General features: G+C 46.1%; 1 protein-coding gene across 1 annotated transcript; it reads left to right on the forward strand.

Moving 5' to 3' along the window:
• The first annotated feature begins 14,074 nt into the window (after nt 1-14,074).
• Nucleotides 14,075-15,406, forward strand: LOC126546233 (alpha-(1,3)-fucosyltransferase C-like). Its single transcript, XM_050194388.3, has one exon. It carries the CDS (start codon nt 14,075-14,077, stop codon nt 15,404-15,406), a length of 1,332 nt encoding a protein of 443 aa, XP_050050345.1.
• The last annotated feature ends 4,178 nt before the right edge of the window (nt 15,407-19,584 follow it).

Below are 19,584 nucleotides of genomic sequence, written 5' to 3' on the forward strand. Positions count from 1 at the left end.
AAACACCCGACAGCACATGCCTCTTACCTTAAATTTTCTCAGACTTAAACATTCAAAAGTGTGAAACAATAACGGAGTTCAAACCTGAAAATGATGTAAATTTATTTGTGCGGCTGTGCGCTACCTCCGAGACCGGCCGAGGAAAGAGGTTTGAAACGTACCCGCTACAGAAAAGTGGCGATAATGTCCCTCAGAAAGACGTTGGCTTTAATGAATAAACATAAATAAAATTGTCTGATGGCAGGATTCTAACACAGGACCCCTAGCCCAACAGCTCGTTTTTGCTTCGTCAACTTACGCTTACTTCATACTGCCGCTACAGCCACGAGTATTATACTTCGTGTAATAGTCTAACATGTAGGCATCGCATTCATTGCTTCGGCCTTATGGCGAAACTGTGATACCCTATTTCTTTTTTTTTTAAGTGTGGATTATTCCGCAAGACAGCAGCATCCAATAGCCACGATCAGGAAAATTCGGGAGGGTTTGCAAAGCAAGCTTCGCTTTAAAACGGATACAGTGCCTAAGCTAGTTTTCATGTGCCTTAAAAGGCCCTTCACCCGGTCTGGCCATATTGAGCTGACGAGTGCAGAGCATACATTGCGCGATAACGATTGTGTCTGCAAAGTATTACATCGCTACGCGCCGCGGTAAGATCTGAAATTTCACACCGAACGCCGTTTTTCCTTCTCCTCGCTGCCGCCGAGTAGAGTAGACACCGCAAAGTGTTCTACTCTGTTCTAGTGTCTACTCCCTGTCATGTTTTTTTTTTTTTTTTTTTTGCGTGCGCTGTGATCAAAGAAGGCATACATAACCAACTATCCCACCAGTTCGTCCTGAGCAGAGTCCGTGGCTCCAAAGTATTTCTTTTTTATTTTTGTACTTGGGCCATGTTGGCTCAGTAAGCTTTCCCGAAACTCAGCATGCTCAATGTGTGGCTCTTTAAAATACAGCGTAATGAGCCTTTACCGCTAAATAAATAACTAGGTGCTAGAAGACGCCATCAACATTCATGACGTCATGGCGAACTGGTGCGGGGACTTCAAGGAGGCGTTGCTACCCGTCTTTCGTTGTTGCACTTTTTTCTTGCTAACCAAGGGATTTCGCGTAGTAAGCGTGGTGTTTTTGGTATTGTGTAAGAGTAATCTACTTATACAGAAGAAATAATATTTATCTTTAGTGTCTCTTCAAAGATACACTATAGAGCACATTATTACCAGAAGTGCAAAAAAATGATATGAATCTTGAATAAGCATGGAATATTTCATATTGTGCACGTGCTCATGCTAAAGTAACTTCAGCATGCCACTAAGTACTAAAATGCTGGCCACAAATGTTACCAAATGACAATATATTATTTTTTCTTGTATAAAAGAGAATTGCCACGTGCTGCGATCTTTTTACTACGTATGTATTATATTTATGTGTAACCGGTACAAAGGCATCTGTCAGGTATTGCTATACTTTTAGCTTCTGTACCTTTCTTGGAAGAAATTCAGTAAAAATAAAGCATATCTGAATCTGAATCTGAACATGCAGAACGTGGGTGGTTAAAAAGCGAATATGTCTCTACCAAAACACATTACGGGAAACTGACGAAAAGAAAGGTCTTCAGCTAAGGACTGAAACAGCAATTAACAGAGAAATCTCGAGTAAAGGCGCAAATGTGTTGTTGTTTAGCAAATTCTTGTGTTTTAGAAAAATTCACGGGAATCGCTTGCTGTGAGTGTTGCTACAATGTACAACTGGTGGAGCCAGCAAAAAGAAGCAGCACAAGAGCAGGATGTATGTATATGTGAAGCATGGTGTACTTACAACACTTTTACTTATGGGAGTAGACCCAGCTATACGTCCAGCGTGTGCATGTGTGATTTTTTTTGTCACTTCAGGATATTGTCAACATACATTCTGTGTACTTGCGTACATCTCTAGGTTTCAGTGTAGAGGTAGCATATTGGACAAATGGTTTCGCCACGGTGATTCAGAAATTAACTGTAATGTAGGCTTTCAGCACAAGAATGTTGGTTTCGTTTGAGCTTTCGTTAATACACTGCAGCTCTTTCTATCACGAGCACGCCGTGACGCACAACAGCGCTCTAATATTTTGATTTTGGTAAATGTTACAACACCACTTTTTACATGCCCAATAAAGGGTAAGAACCCGTGTCACAGCTCACACGGCCTTTCAAGGGAAATGAGGGAGCGTAGTTTGAAGGCTTCTCTTTAGAGGAAGACACTTCGTTCAGGGTTGTTTCACTTTATTTGCCATACTCATACAATGCCTATTTCTTGGAAAACCTCACACATCGCAACCATGAGTCCATGGTCATTCTTTTATAAAGTAGATCATAATATGACTGTTGAAAAGGAATAAGATATGACATTTTTTTTTACAAAGACATAGCTGTGTAACGTTTGGTGTTTTAAATGACACTTTAGTATCCATTTTGTCATTTTATTTTTTCAATGTGATGAAAAGTAACAGCAGTATTATTAGGCAGTTTATAAATATAGGGACCGGCAGATTTGTCAAGTACATCTGCCGCTGTTAAGTTGTTCCTTCAGTGAAGCAAGATGGTGTAGTTGTAACAGGCATGCGTCATATACAACGATGTTTTCATAAGTGTCTACGGGTGTGCGAATATTCGAAACTTTCAAATAGCGAATCGAATAGTGTCCTATTCGAATCGGTCTTCATATAGACAGAAATCAATAATCGTAAATGCGAATATTTTTCGAATACTTTTCGAATATTCCAAAACGTCAACTTCGCCTACTTAAACACAGAATAGGAGCAAAAGTACGGCAAATTTTGACCCCCATACGAATAGTGTACACATAAAACATGATGACTTACATAGTGGAGCAGGGGAGTATTCTGCAAGTGTCCACCTGGTGGACATATCCATTTCGTCAGCTGCTGAAGTGCTGATTAGCTGGGGTTGTCTGCATACTCCTGAGGCGTAACCCAGCTGAGCGAATCAGAGCTTCAGCAGCAGACGAAATCACATGTCCCCTAGGTGGAGACGTACAGAATATCTACCCCTCCCCCGCCCCCCCAGGATGCGTCGCTTAGGTAGCCATACTGTGCAGGCTATATATAAAGCATACAGTGGCCATTCGCACTCTCCGAAGAGCCCTGTGAATGTGAAGAAACTACTTGTTTGCTCATAATGCTCCACTTGTGCTTTTAATAAACACCACTTCATAACGTACTATGTAGTGACAGAAACTTGCTAACTTTAATAATACTAGGATGTAAACATCGTTTTATATTAATTGTGATAGCGTATGTACATTATTCGAAAACTATTCGACATTCTATGCGATTCGATTCGCTTCTGGCACTATATTCGATTCGTATACGATTCGGTCTCAGAAATCACTATTCGCACACCCCTAGGAGTGTCACAAGCCTGACTATATATGCAACGCACACGTTGATTTTCCTATAAGGTGGGTTTCGATGGCCCACATCCTGCAGCAGGATGTCAAACATGTTATATACATAAGGCACTCATGCGCTGAGTAAGTTCAGCGTACCACAGCGGCGAAAGTGAAAATACAAGGACAGCAAAGAAATGTGGCCATGTTACGTGAACTTCAAGACTATGAAAAGTGAGTCGGAGGCTGCCACATTAAGCATAATGAAAAACGTAAGGCCAAAAAAACACTCATGGTGGTAATGAAGTGCTGACTCAAACCTTTCGTAGCGTATGTGTGAAGCAAGGAAGCACTGAGGAAGGATCAGCGGCGGTTAATGAACACACGTGCAACAAACTGAGAAACCAGACTAACAACTACTCATTCTAAAATGAAGAGCAAGAAAGAAAATCGCTTGTTTTTTCCTGCCCTACTGTCTCTAAGCTAACGGCTCAACTATATGCATTCTGCTACATGAATACTGTAACTACTCTTTGTCCAGTAATAAAATTCTTACGCGATACTAGAAGACCAGTAGTAACAGCCGTGAGCGGTGCCTTCTGCATTTCTAATTAAACAAACGGAAGCAATAGTGACCTGTCACGCCGAATCTCCCATAATATGCAATTCGAAAATAAAGTTTCGTGCAGGCTTGTGCAGTCTCCAATAATGTACTTCCCGCGTCTTCCGTTATTCGACTTGCTCCTATAGCGCTCCAATTCTGTTCGCAGCGATGCGGAGCCCTCTCAACACTGGAGCCAGAAAAAATCTGCTCCAGCCAAACGTTCAGTTGCTTGCAGAGCTGCTGTTGAGATTCGGTTGAATCTTGGTCGTGTTCCCAGGTCGAAGGTGAGAGCGCCGCCGGGCGCTCTGAGCGGGAGCACCGCGCTCTGTATGACCGAGACCAATGCGTAGACAAATGCGTATGACCGAGACTAATGCAGCAGACAAAGCAACCGCAATAAATTACGAAATTTCTCGGCCATGCGCCATGCTCTCAGCTCATTCATCTGTTGTTGTTGCTGACGACGACGAAGTTTCGCCTCCGCACGATCCCCGCGCTCAAGCCAAGTGGCAAGCGCGCCGGCTAGTGGACCCCTCCATTCGAACAAAGACTCAATAAAAGATGTGGGACACAGTCCGCTTCACGCCTTCCCACAGCTCATACCCACTATGGGAGATTAATTAGCCAAGGAATGGGTTGATTATTCCAAACTATAATCAGATATAAATTTTCGGGAATGCTATAGGGTAAGTGGTGCTGTAAGGTGAAATTACATGTTAAAATGATAGCAACAATACCAGAATGAATCAATAATAATTCATTGAAAAGCACAATAAAAAGTAAAAGATACGTTTTTTTTTTTTTTCGTTGCGCGCTGTAGTACGAGGGCAAATCAGAAAGTATTTGCCTCTATTTCTTATTAGCCAGAATAAGGCACATACAGGTAATTACAAATAGACGTACTATTCTGCGTGCGTTGCACTATTTTTCTACATAGTCCCCACGCCGGTTCAGACATTTGTCCCGTCGTAGCACTAAAGTTGAGATTCCCCTGCGGCAGAATTCGCGTTCGCGGCCTCACCGAATGCTCATTGTCATGCAAGCCTTCACGGCATTTTGCAATCTCACACCACCTCACACTTCTCGAAGCGAGTCATCTTTCTTCATACGATGGCTGCAATTCCCTGTGGATTTTGATGGGCGTTTGTCTCTTCCCCCATAGAAAACGAATCACACTTCGTCGCTCGTGCGCAACTGCAATCTTCAACAGCTGACAGCAGCGCCGTGCCGCGGAGCTATCGGCAGATAAGGCCAGGCCCGTCGAAGAAAGGTCCACCGCTGGGAATGCATCAGTTGATTTCGCACTTACAGCCGTAGTTTGGCTAAAAAATAGGGGCAAAGACTTTCTGATTCGCCCTCGTATATTGTTCTGAGTGTGCGTGTTCAATCTGCAACTATCGGCGACGACCTGAGTGTCTTTCGAGTATATTTAACCAGTGCCAGCACTTGTATCTCGCAGAAATATTGGTGATAAACGCGAAAACTAACGGAAAATCCCACTGCACCCTTTGCTTGACGCAGTCGATGCTTCCTACTGCCTTCTAGCGTAATAGTTTGATGTGTCTTGTTTAATTTGCGTGTAGGATTCAATCGCGCTGTGAAAAATAAACAATTCACGCAATCACTGCCAGAAAATTCAGGAATCGATATATCATTGACACCATGACGCTTTTTAGTGCATGAGGTCGCTCATGATTTTAAACTGGCACTTTTATTTCCACGTATAGTAAGCGGCCGCTGTTGTTGATACCTTGGTCTTTAGAAAGCGCTGAAGGCGAAAATGATAACTGCGTTCTGTAAGACCTGTATCGGAGGCGGCTATTAAAATCAATTAAATTAAGTTCTGGGGCTTTACATGCCAGACCCACAAACTGATAAGGAAGCCCACCATATTGTTAAGGACTCGATGATTGATTTTAGCGCTCCTCTCCCATCGGAATGCGGCCTTCACGGCCGGGATCGAAGCCGCTACACCTCGTGCTCAGCAGACGATAACGCCATGGCCACTCGGCTATAAAGCGGCGAGTCAAGGCGGCTTTTTAGAACAACAACTGGTATCTCGAGATGAACTAGAAGTCTGTCAATCACGCTGGCGATAGCGCAAGTCATTCAGCCCAGAAATATCCAGGGCGCTCGCGAGGAGAAAAGCATGTGTATACAGCTGGGCGTGCCGCGTCTTTCTGCGTCTCATATATCTAATCCTGTGGGCTTTCCCAGCTTCGTGGGCCGAAGCATTACATTTGGCGCTCGTTCGCGCCTTCTTTAAGTATGCGGCTGTATTTTGTAACGATCCGATTAATTCCTCAATTCTTTTTTTTTTTATCCGTCACGCCAAGTATTCCGTATAGGCGATAGCGGCGGGCCGTCGTCGTCCAAACAAATAACGAGAAGAATATATGGCACGTGAAGTCTATTCTTATAAAATGCGCACAATTGGACTGCATACCTTAGCAACGTTTAGCAAGCTTGCGTTACCAACGGCCTGAAACGGGTCACTTTCTGCCAGGTTGGCAATTTTGTACACCCTATGTCGGAGGCAAATGCGCGGCTGCTGTCGCTATTTCAGGTGCGTAGATTCGTCGCACGGGTACAGCAATCTCATTATAGTAACTAGGTAATGAAAACATGTCATTGCTTGGTAAATATTATTATTATTATTATTATTATTATTATTATTATTATTATTATTATTATTATTATTATTATTATTATTATTATTATTATTTATGAAAAAATACAAAACACAAAGGAAACAGGGAGGGAGCAAGCTGACAACTGCCACCTAGAGGGGCAGAACGCCTGCCTAGTCTGTCGGGAGGAGGGAATGAAAAGAGAAGAGGAGAAGAATATAGGAAACAAAGAAATGGGAAACAAAATACGAAATAAACAAATGACAGAGACACGGACAAAAGAAAGTAGGAACACGGAAAAAAATGTCTATAAACGGGAGGCCAAAAACCGCTTTGTGCGTGAAACTTAGCAAGGCTCCCTAGCAACACTCCCTCTCGGAAAACAGGCAATAAGATATACGAAATCACACATTGCATTGATAGCCGGAGACTCTCACGCTTGTCTGGGGAAAGTAGCGCTCGTAGATATGCGGGCTGGACCATCTCCAATCACAGTCGCATGCACCGCTAACCTGTCCACTCCTGTGAAGCGCGTTTTCTTCGTGAGCACTGCCACTGCCATTTTCCTCCAAGTCAGTGGCCCCTTATACAGGCGGAGCACCTTGCTAATCTCATTTAATAGTGTCGTGATAAGATGTTTTCTTGGTCGGTGCACCACACTGGAGTCGAGGGCGCATATTGAAGGCTTTCACTGGCGGACGAAATGCGCAGTAGTGTTCGCGAAACACCGCTAGACTAAAAAGACTAAAAGCTTTTTGAGTATAATAATTCAATTTGAATATCACACATTTCAGAACGCTGTAGTAACGGATTCGGAGCAGCGGCGCTGATGAGTTTTCCCTATAGTACAAAAAGCCTTTCTGAACGCTCTCTTTTCTTTTATTTCTGAATTTTCTTACGTATCATTTTGCGACTTGTCGCATGGGCACGACTTCAGCTATATTAGGTCAAGAAATGGCGGCATCGCCCCCTGAGGCTATTATACTAACAGTGCCTGTGGACGCACACACACTCACACAAACACACACACTCGCGCGCGCGCGCTCATTCCTCTTTTTCTCTTCAATTTAATTAGTGGCTTTACAAAATATTCTACGAATGCTGTCCAGTTTACTCCGTTTCGTGATGGGCTTATTTAATAAAGCGCTTGTTCATGACTGAGGCCAATATTCTTAACTGGTATATAGCGTGTCAGAATGACGGCGCATATACTGAAGTACCCGATATAGCAAACATTTAGCTCGATCTCAAAAGGTTTATTATTACGGGGTTCCACCCTACTCGTCTTTTCCTTCCTTGAGTGGGTAAAAGAAGAACAAAAAGAAAACAGGACAAATAGAACGAATTCGCATACCTTGTATATAGGCTGTTAATCTAGATATACACACAACATATATAAAGGCTTACGCTTTTTTCACCTAACCGTCGCCTACTGGTCGGGTTGCTGCCAAGGAGGCCGTTACTAAGTGGCCACGCCTGGAGGCATTACAAGACGGAAATTGCAACAGCGAAGGCAGTACGCGAGCGCTCGTTCTCATAGTCGACGACGACAAGTCCTAAACACACTGCGCAAAAATAGGAACTACACGACGCCGATTTCCTCTCAAACGGCGTTCGTACGTCGGTCCTCTTTCAGGGAAACATCACTTACGACCTAGATAATATCGCATGAACAGAAAGAAAACAAGTAATGAGATTCTTTTGCTTCAAAGGAGCAGTGCGGATTGCGAATTCCTGCCGTTAACGTTGGTTTCCCGCAGCTACACGGAATACATTAAAGGGGTAGTAACTGCAGTCAGCCCTTTGTACAAACGCACAGACAAAAGCGGCAAACACACATTTCCAGTTTATTTAATGATATTGCCGTGAAGCAAAGTAACATCTTAGTAACGGTAAATAAAAACTTGAAACTTGTAACTTGAAAGACTCGTGTTTCTGTGGCCATGGCTGAAATGCTGTATGGGCATTGGTATTTTCTACCGTGTCATTTGCCCGTGTTAATGCTGTGTGGAAGACTTGCGCACAAGTGAAGACTGTTGGCTTTTTCGCAAAGACTGGACGAAGTGTTTAATATGATTTCGACACACCGAGATACATGTAAACACTTAACTCGCTGTCACATTTTTTTTAGAGCGCAGCTATTCGGCGCCCGTTCCTGCGGCGAGCGTCGGCGTGCCTCGGCGTCGTAGCTGGGCGTAACCGAGTGGAACGAGCACGGCGAAAGATGAAAGCGAACGCGGAGCGCAGAGGGGGGATCAAAGACGCGAGGCGGAAAGCAGAGTGGAGGGTGCAGCGGAAAATTGAGGCGGAAAGCGGAAGAGGGTATGGCGAAAGCGGAAGAGTAGGGTTGCGACAATGGTTAGGACATGGCGCCAGAGTAGCGCGCGTCGTCTGGGAGGTCTGTCGGCGGCGGCTGCTGTGAATCGCGCCCATGCGTCACCCACGCACTGGCTGTCGCGATCGCGCCACCCTTCGCTCCGCTTGCAACGTGCCTCACGAGACAGACTGGCCGCGCCAGTCAATATATCGCGAAATGAAAACACGTATAGAGCTGAACTCAAATTTCGCACTAATTGAGTATCGCAATCGCCGGTGATTTCTTTTTCATCTTTCATCATATATTAATTACACACGAAGTAGCGTGCCAAGCCTGCAGCTAGGCTAACCTCTCCACTTATCATTAAATTTTCTCTCTATATCTAATATAGTTCCGTTTGTTACTAAAAAAAATGCCTTAGGAGGGGGAAGGGTGCGGGTAAATTATGTTTATCTATCTTTCGCACTATGCTATTCTGCACGTGCGAGATTATTTTTAAATATTGCAATAATAGCTGTATTCACGACCCTGCACATTCTGCGAATAAAGTAAAATAATTAATGATAGAACGAATAGAAAACTAAATAATTAATCAATAATTAATTAATTATTATTACGAATGTGTAGTAATAGACACGCGGGGAGCAGTATGCAAAGATTTTAGCGTAGTTAACGAAACTATTCGCAAATATCGACCTTCCAGGCAATATTTCTCGTTGCGTATGAGACTGGCCATCGACCAGAAGTGTCTTCATTTCGACGTCCAGTGCCCCTTTGTGGCGACCGCTCACACTTCATAGGGCCTTAGTCTTTCTGGAAAGCAAAGATTCAGGAGCACTTGAAATATAAAGTGAAAATTTTTATTTATGTGTGACACTTTAAGCATTTAAAAGGAGGGCAAAAGGCGACAGTGCTTGACTAGGCCCTCTATTCCATAAAAGTATTAATTGCACCTCGAACGCCATAGCGGATCAATCCTTTGCATTCCAAGGGCACACGAACGAAGAAAGGCGGGTGCTTACTTAAAGGGGCCCTAAAACACACTTTTTTGAAATGATTGTGATGCATTTGAATGGCACTATTAACGAAAGCATTATTGAAATGGACCCTTTATTAATGGGCATAATATAGAGAGGGCTATGCTTCTTTCGAGATTCCGCCCCCCCCCCCCCCCAACTCATCGGTTCCTCTCAGCTGCGGCGGCACCGGTATAAACGCCCTGTATATAGCTCCTTTATTTGTTTATGTCTTCTTTTTTTTATAACTTTGGTGCGCCTATGGCAACCTTTCGAGGTTTGCCCACAGGACATTGTAGCTACGCTAAAGAATGGACACTCCCGCAAAGCTATATAGTAGGGCACCCCACGGAACGCTACCTCTAAAGTCCTTCTGGGCCCGGTGTCCGATGCAAGCGGGGTGCCCATTCGCAGCTGTCGTGATATGTGGCATTCACGACAGCCGCGGTGGGTGGCCTCCTTTCTTCCAGTTTCGTTTTCCAGTCGCACTGACGCACGCGTCCTGTGACGAGCGCGCCTGCATACCTACCTCAATGTAATGTTCCTTTCTGCGGAACTGGTCTTCTGAATGGCAAATTTATAGTACAGTACATCTTGCCTTGATGTAAAAGTGCTCCTTGGCTTCGATTTGTACGGCCGAAACTATGCTCAACGAACTTAGCAAGTATCAAATGCGTGGCACGCAAGTCGAAGCAGTGTGGAATACTGGCATCACACATGCAATCTTATATTATCTATAAGGCAAATGCAGTGTCAAGAAATATATTTCCTAGGCAGTGTCTCGCAAACACCAGAAATTATGCACAAATTATGCTTTAAAAATTGTTCACTTGCTTCGTGTAAGTACAGCAACAATGTTCACGCATACGCTGCCATTTGATACCAGGATTCATATAAGCATTTATCTAGAAAGCACTGTATGTGCAGAAGCTCAGAAATATCTATTATTGCGTTTAATGCAAGCACCAACGCTTGTGGCGTGTGTTCCTTTTCTACGTGCAGTGTCTTTCTTGTGCTCTAAGTTTTCTAATATTGCATTACCAACTAGCCCACCTATTTATCTTGTATATCGAAAAATTCGCAGCACATACGCATATTCCTCTATCTGGTGGACGCCATCTCGTATGTCATTAATGACAAGCAAAAATAGCCTCAAATATAATCAGCACTTGGCCCGTACATACACGTGAATTACTAGTCTGTATTATGTAAATGAGAGACTGTTCCGACATAAATGTTTCTTGCGTCTCGGTCGCCGTCTTGCTATGCGATCGCTTGTTATATTGTCACCATTGTGTGTTGATGCGCAATTAATTCGTTCTTTTAAATGTTAAAAGAAAACATAAAACGTACACTACAGCCTGCAAGAAGTTAAACTCAAGATTGAAAAGCACTAAGTCTCATCGCACCTCGAGACCCGTATTTAGTCGCGCGTGCAGCAGCAGCAACTTTTGTTTCGCATGCTTCCCTCCCGTAAACCACTGAGAGAACGATTAAGCGACGCACGCCCGCACTTCTCATTCAAACGACGACGGCTGCGATGAACGTCTCACGTGGTTCCATATTCGCAACATTCTAAAGCACACACGCTTGAGTTTTTCTTTGTATTTCATATTTGATGGAAACAGCATAATTCTTTTTAAACTAAGGTAGCGCTCGGCGCCACACTGTAAAGCCCGAGAAATTGACCCCAGTGTCCGGCGTCTAAGTGATATCTGACAAATATGCCCGAGAGCGAAAAGGAGCGAGAACTGGACGTCTTTTTCTATTTCATCTGAAAGGGTGTGCGCGCGTGCGCGAGCTTGTGCTCGCAAGTAATTCATAGTGACCTACGATCGCACAATCGTTGGTATACGTGGGTTGCTGACGTCATCCGTCTCGATCACTGTAACATCATCACTAACACTGCATACGGTAGGAAAAAAGCGGGAGCTTCGAAAGCTGCAAGAAAAACCAAGCGATTCTTTGTGCATGATTCCCGGTTCCCTGTTGTGCGCAGCAGAATAACATTTGTATCCGTGCTCAAGACAGCATTGTCTACAGGTTGGAAGCGGTGTCTTACTGTATTCAACAAGTATATCAGTGCCCTGTAAGCGCTCGTGGGAGTGATGCGTGAATCCTTGCTCAGTCCACGGCCGGATTGATAGCCGTCGCCGTAGCGCAGTTGGTGGTGTAACACAAGCGTAATGTGGAGGTTGTGGGTTCGCCTTCCACCAGCGACAAGCTGTCTTTTCATCCACTTTATCTTTTCGTCATTATCTTCTACATCTCAATTTCAACCACAGCTATTTACCTCTATGCTTTCCCGGGCTTCATCGCATGTCGACTTTATGTGGTCGTGATTAACAAAAATCGAGCCCCTCTGTTTCCTATATTCTTGCTAACGGGGCTTTACGTGCTGCAACCACGATTCTAATATGAGGCCCTTCGTAGTGGTCGACTCCAGAAATATTTCGACTACCTGCGGTTCTCACCCTCACCCCTAGAGCGCTGAGTTGGATAGACCCGAACTTCCCGCAATCGTGCTCCAAATGCGGTCACGCGTGCTGCTCCTTCGACCACATGCTCTGGCTGTGCCCGTACAACGCGGGCTCCGACTTTCATAACAAGTCCAAGTGGGACGCCTTGCTGAAGAGCTCGGATTTCCCAAACCAACTACAGGCCGTCCAGAGGGCCCGCGACGTCGCGGAGAGTCACCATCTCCCTGTCCCGTCGTGGGCGAAGCCACCAACTTGATCGGGGAACCTTCGGTTCCCCCAATCAAGTTCCTCAGGACACTCTTAATAAAGTTCTTGTCACTGTCACTGTCACCTGCGGTTCTGCAACGCGAACCTTAATCTCAGTACTACATGGGAGATCTTGCGAATGCTGCCGCCGGAATCGAGCCCGCGACCTCGACCTCAGCAGCGCAACGCCATAGCCACAGTGCTACGGCGGCGATTCACGAAAACTATTTTAAATATTCGCATTTGCTAATAGTGACTATTTAATTTGAGGAGCAATCGAATAGCACATTCGATTCCTTATTCGAACGTTTTGAATATTCGCACACCCTTAGGTCACGTAACACACGACCTCTATTTGCTGCTGCCGTGTGGCGGCACGCACGTTGGATTTTTGCTGGCGATCGCGGCGAGCAAGTGAAGGAGATTATGCATCCACAGCGCTCCAAGGCCGCGTTTCAAAACGCACCAACTAAGCGAGTAACGTTCGCCTGCGCAGCATGTCGCCACAAACGGCGGCTTGATGGCAAAGCTGGCCCCGGCGTGACGCTGACATGGCCGGTGCATAAGTGTTGTGCATAAGGTGCATAAAACATCATCCTCGCCCGTTTTTGCAATGCGTGCCGCTACTCATGCGCTAAGATAGAAGCTAAATTCCTTCACGAAAATGAAACTCAAGATTAAGGGCTATCGAAGAATGAAGATGCGAATTATTCGGACAAATATATATGCCTTCGAGTGCGCGGTAAAACCAAAGCTGCTGGGAAAACTGATAGTAGCCGGTCGTTTTCCCAATGTCTGCTTACTTGTGCACCTTAATGATTGAACTTCGCCAGACCTGAGAGCACATGCGAGCGTTTGTTCGACGGCACTGTGGTTGAGAGATTATTTTTCTAGGCTGCAAGCGAAGATGCGGTCTCTGTAACTGAAGGTTCGTATCCTGCTCTGTTGCTTCATTTGCTTCCAAACAACACTAAGAGGCAGCGACTACCACATCGTTGAGAAGTGCAACTTGTTGTGCTATTGTGCTTGCGGCAAACTTCGGAGAAAGCGTTGGGCACATCGCCCGCTATCGTAATACACTAAGACGAACGGTTGGCTTACTTTTTTCATGCCATGGTTGAAATGCACGTTGCTTCATATGTCCAGCATCTGAGCATAAGGAATAACGTTATTATAACCTGTCGGAGCCGAATTCTTGATCTGGTATTGCAGTGTCGAAAATGAATCCACAGCCTTACTCTGTTCTTCATAGTTTACGCGCTGCTTAGGAACATTATTCCCCCTAAGTTGCGTGATATATTAAGCGTTTGAAATATAACTGCGTTCGAGCATTTACCCTCTGGCTGACTAGTACTGTATTTCAGCTGAACTTGGCACCGACCTGTCGCAAGTTCAACATGGAAGCGATACGGCGCCGTCGGCACCGTGCCCGCCGGGAGAACGACGGTGCCTCCTGCTTTCACGCTGCCCTCCAGCTAGCCAGGGAGTGGTCCGACGTGCTGCCTTTCGTTGGCATGGCGCTGCTGATTGCGGTCTCCTCACTTATACCCCTCGTGATCATGCGCTACTGGAAGGACGTAGTAGAGGAATCAAGGCGAGGCATTCCTTGGAGTCCGTGGTACGAGCGCGATCTGGGGAATGGCTATCTGGACGAAGAGGTCGATAACCCTCGCATTCTTGTGTGGTCAGCGCCCACTTACCGCTGGGAATCCGAGAAGTCGATGCTGAATAGCGACGAGGGCGTCTTGAAGCACTGCCCTGTTCGTGCCGACCATAGGACTTGTTTCGTCACCAGGGATAGGAACTACCTGAGGCGAGCCGACGCTATCCTCTTCGACGCCAGCAGCGTCAATTACTACGACGTGCCGACGTATCGACACAAAGGGCAGGTATGGGTCATCATGGCACGAGGCGAGGAAGCCTCTAACGACCTGCGACTCATGACCGCCCAGTTCAACTGGACAATGTCGCAGCGCAAAGACGCCGACGTGATCATGCCATACAAAACATGGGCTACCGTGCATACGAAAATATCGCTCAACACCTTCAACCGGAGCTTCAAATTCAAATCAAGGGCCGCCGTGTGGTTGGTGAGTAAATGTGAGGCCGATCGCATCAAATCCTCACCAAAATCGATCGAAAACATAACGAACGAATTTCAATTCGCCCATCTTGTTGCGAGCGCCAGCGGTGCCTACATCATTGAGGACTGCGGCGGGAGACAGTGCCACAGGAACCCAGACGCTTGCTTACGGGTTTTTCAGAAGCTCTACTACTTTGTGTTCATCGTCGATAGTTCACCCTGCTTCGAGCATCCGAGTCACTTACTGTTCGATGCTCTTCAATACTTCATCATACCCGTCTACTTCGGACGTTCCAGACTCGGGAATACCGTACCACCGATGTCAGTTGTGGACGCCACCGCGGCTCCTACAGTGGGGAAAGCTGTGAACGAGATGAACAAGATTTTCCGCCACTTCAAGTCCTACCATGCTTACATGACTTGGAAAGAGAAATATGGCATTATTACTCCCAAGAATGATCTGTGCGCACTATGCGATGCCCTGTACGAGAATCGGCACAGTACTTCGAACAAGGACGTCGTGCAGTGGTTGGGACGGCCTCAGGAATGCACAGAACTTCCCACTGACCGTGTGTATCCAAAGAGCACCAGACAGGCTAAGGATTTGGGCATCCCAATTCATTATACTTTCAAGAAGAAAATATAAATATGACGCAAAATGTCGGATTGTCAATGCCGCGTAAGTCGCCAGATCCCCGCCTGTATAATCGATCCCACAATATCTATGCTTATGCGTTCGGATAAGATGTGAGCGACCTGCGTCGCTTTCTGTGTGGCTGCAAAGGTCGGGACACGTGTGCAGTGTTTTCAGTGTTTAGTGTGACACGTTTTACGGTTCAACGCATCGAGTGACAAGTGCTTTCGTGTACCGCAATAAACATTTACTCATTGACCGTCTAAAATAATTTACTAAAACATTTACTTTGCGCCGCCGAAAATAATGAATTAGAATCTGGTGTCTTGCTGCCAGAACCACGATCTGACTATAAGGCACACTGTAGTGGGGGGCTGGATTAATTTTGACCACCTTGGGGTTCTTTAACGCGCACGATCTAAGTACACGATCGTTTTTGCATTTCACCCGCATCGAAATTCGGCCGACCCGCCGTGGTTGCTCAGTGGCTGTGGTGTTGGGCTGCTGAGCACGAGGTCGCGGGATCGAATCCCGGCCGCGGCGGCCGCATTTCGATGTGGGCCAAATGCGAGAACACCCGTGTACTTAGATTTAGCTGCACGTTAAAGAACCCCAGGTGGTCGAAATTCCCGGAGTCATCCACTACGGCGTGCCTCATAGTCAGAAAGTGGTTTTGGCACGTTAAACCCCCCAATTTAATTTTTAAAATTCGGCCACTGTGGCCGGCATCGCATCCGCAACCTGCGGCTCAGCAGCGCAGTACCATAGCCACTCGATGTGAACCGCGGCGGGGCGCCCCGTCTAAGGCGACCGTCTTTCAAGTGAGGAAGTCGATCAGTGCGGAACTACGCACACGCGCACGCACATGCACACGCACACACACACACACAACTATTTCCGTGAGTATCTTGTTTATGGGCGTACGACAGCTAGCGTGTGACCCCATTAGGAATTTCATGCGAGCCTCATTGACAGAGTGAAGATTGCTAAAAATGCGCTTATGGTCGGACCTATTGGCGGAAAGTTTTCATTTTTCCGGAGGGGGCTGGGGCCAGGCCAGCTTTCCGAACTCCATATATACACTTCTTGCACTTGAAGAAACTTCGCGTGTTTTAGAAGAATTGTTCACCGAAAGGACGGCCTTATATGAGACTCTACAAGACCTCATATTAGAAGACAGTTCAATTTCGAAGCCTGAGTCCTCTCGCACCACCAATAATCTGGCGTCTCTTCCTCCTTTGTGTAATTGTCGTATATTATGCTATCACCAATACGGCTTCACCTTCCCGGCGAAACTGCAGCCCCCCCCCCCCTCTCTGTCTCTTCTTTCTTTTTCTGTGAGTCCGACTATAAGCGCTTCTGCGCATGAATGCTGTTGATTCTAATTTCGAATGAATCCGGCTTGGCCTCACTTCAGTTACTGAGTGAATTATACAGCATGCCCCAACTATCATGCACCAATACTTAAAAAAAGAGCAGTTGCGTTACTCGAAGAAAACCTAGTGCATATTGTTTTCAGTACAGTGGAGTAGCCGCCAGTAATTCTTTCGTTACTGATATTTAAATCGGTAATTGCAATAAATTATCTAACTCGAGAAGTACTGTCCTAATTATTAAAACGTCAATGAGGCATATGTAGGCACCCCCAAATGACATCTAACTGATGTGTTTTCTGCGACGTACTAATTGCGCACAATGTTTTCCGGCTGGCAAAGAAACCTCATGTAATATGAAAAACACCCCGTGACTGAGCTCCCACCCGCATCACCCCCCCCCCCCCCCCCATAATGCAGCGCCCTCAAATAAACTAATTGAAAGCAACTGCATTGCCTGTCGAAAACCCGAAGAAATAGTGCATCACCTTGATAATGGTACGGAAGGAGCACCAACAGCCGGTTTCGCGGCTTCGCAGTTATTCCTTCTCATTTCAAGTCACACGTATTATCCGTCTCTCAAGGCAGGCTAGTCACATTGATAATGAAAGCCCCTTGATAACGCGACCGAAGCGGCGCTCTGACCACGCACGAAACGCGCAAAGCAATGTAATAGGCAAAAAAAAATATTTCAAAATCCCGGCTTTGCTCGCACCGCATCGACGGAGTGCGCGCGCAGCTATATCTCGCGCCAGAAACTTGCTTCCGACCAAAGTCAAATTAATGTGACGGTTTCATTTTTTTATGAGAGTGTATACGTGCTGCAAAAGCAGGTTCGTAGCAAAAAATAAAAGCGAAACAAACAGACCGGGAAGCGACCCACGTGTAGAGAAAAGGCAAGACCGATGCGTTCCAGAAAATAAGCATACCACTTTTAAATGAGCCGACTTGGCAATCGGGATGTCTGTACAAAAAAAAAAGAGAAATAAAAAAAAAACATTTGATGGTGCCTTTATTACACATGAATTCGTAAGCGCCGCTGAACACCAGCTGCTGTCTAGAGGACGTGTTCAAATTGTAGTCCTTCTGCAGCTACGCAGTACTCAGTCCGCTTTATCACACCTTCAGTGGCTTTCTTGATGACCGACGCTCGAATTCTACGGCAGACATCCGCTATCCTTGTCTTGAGCTAACCTGACGTCCGTCTCAATCATGTAAGCACGATCTTTCACATAACTCCAAACAAATAAATCGAGTGGAGAGAGGTAGTGTGACCTAGGCGGACAGTTTACCGGCCCGTGCCTTCCAATCTATTGCGTATCCAGCCAGTTTCGTGCTCGGCTGCTGCTGTGTGCAGGTGCCCCATCTTGCTGATACCACAGAAGTGGAAGACGTGACAGCGTCACTTCGCTGAGAATCTCATCCACCACTCCTTCAAGGATTTCGTTCCCGTAACGCTGTCCAGTCAGTGTGTGATCGAAGAAGATGGGACCGATTATAGCACCGGCGTAACTTCCGAACCACACAATGAGCGACCACTGGTACTGGTACCGATAGCGCTTTACCCAGTGTGGATTGCAGTCCCTCCAATTGTGTGCATTATGCAAATTTGACCGGGGGTTTCTGTGAAAGTTGGCTTCATCTGTGCACATGATATCGTTAAAAAGTCCGGTGACTCATCGGCTTCTGTGAGGGCCCAATTCGAGAAATCTAGACGATTCTGCAAGTCCCTATCTTCCAAGCATTGATGCTGGCTAAGGTGGCACGGGTGAAAGGCTGTCATTTAGAATCATCCAAACTGATGACTTGGAAATTGGTACCTGGGCGGCCACGTCCGCGCGCTAGCATGAGGGTTTGAGGCCATAAATGCTAGAACATCCATGCGTAGGCTAGGACTCAAAGATGGCGTCTTCCGTCACTGTTTCTTGAAGCTGCCGGTTTGTCCCAAGTTTTCATAATTTCTTATGATAGTCGATCCGTTTCGTCCACCGCCACACTTCCATGAGCGATATATATATTTGCGGCGTTCCTATTGTTGCCATTTGCAGCTCCCAAGACAAGGCTCATGTTTACCTTCTGCTAATTAGAGAAAAGACATGGTGACTGCGTCGAAACAAAACGCACCTTTAAACCGACCGTAGCCGGCGCCTATGGCCGGACCTATATAGCATTTTATCATCTGTATAGAGATGCATGCCCATTAACAGCATAATTGGTTACACATCTGCAAGTTAGGCGCACACCGCAGCAAACTGAGCATAAGAGAGGCGCGAGACCTGCGCCTGACCTCGGCTGGGGAGAGCGCCAGCTCAGCGCATGCATTGCGCTGACTCCCGACTCGAGGTTGTTTCATTGCAGACGCTGCGGCTGGGCTGCGATTGATGTCCCGTGATTGTACTTTGCCCCTGTGGGAATCGAACGTTTTCACCATGTGTCGTTTGCGTTCGTTGTCTCCGGACATACAGCTGCACCTCCCACCTGGGTTACCACGACGTGAACAGACCATGCTATACCATCTGTGGCTAGGCGTTGCCTTTACAAACTCATATATGCTTTCCTTATTAGAATGGCCAACAGCTCCATGTGCGACACATTCAACAGCGAAGAGACGCTCACACATACTATCTGTGTCTGCCCGCGATATAGCCCCCAGATACAAGTGATGTGCACAGTACTGGACCAGTTGGACAATCGCCCACTATCAGAACTGAAAGCGTTAGGTCAGTGCTCTGAAAGAACATCCGCGTTGAAGGCCTTACTCGCGTTATTAAGGTTCCTGCGGTCTACGGGGCTTCACGATAGACTTTAAGAACGCTG

The sequence above is a fragment of the Dermacentor andersoni genome, chromosome 1 (genome assembly GCF_023375885.2).
Source record: "Dermacentor andersoni chromosome 1, qqDerAnde1_hic_scaffold, whole genome shotgun sequence".
In the NCBI taxonomy this organism is placed as follows: domain Eukaryota; kingdom Metazoa; phylum Arthropoda; class Arachnida; order Ixodida; family Ixodidae; genus Dermacentor; species Dermacentor andersoni.

Coding starts and splice junctions, on each gene's coding strand:
- LOC126546233 (XM_050194388.3), top strand. CDS start 14,075: ATGGAAGCGATACGGCGCCGTCGGCACCGTGCCCGCCGGGAGAACGAC.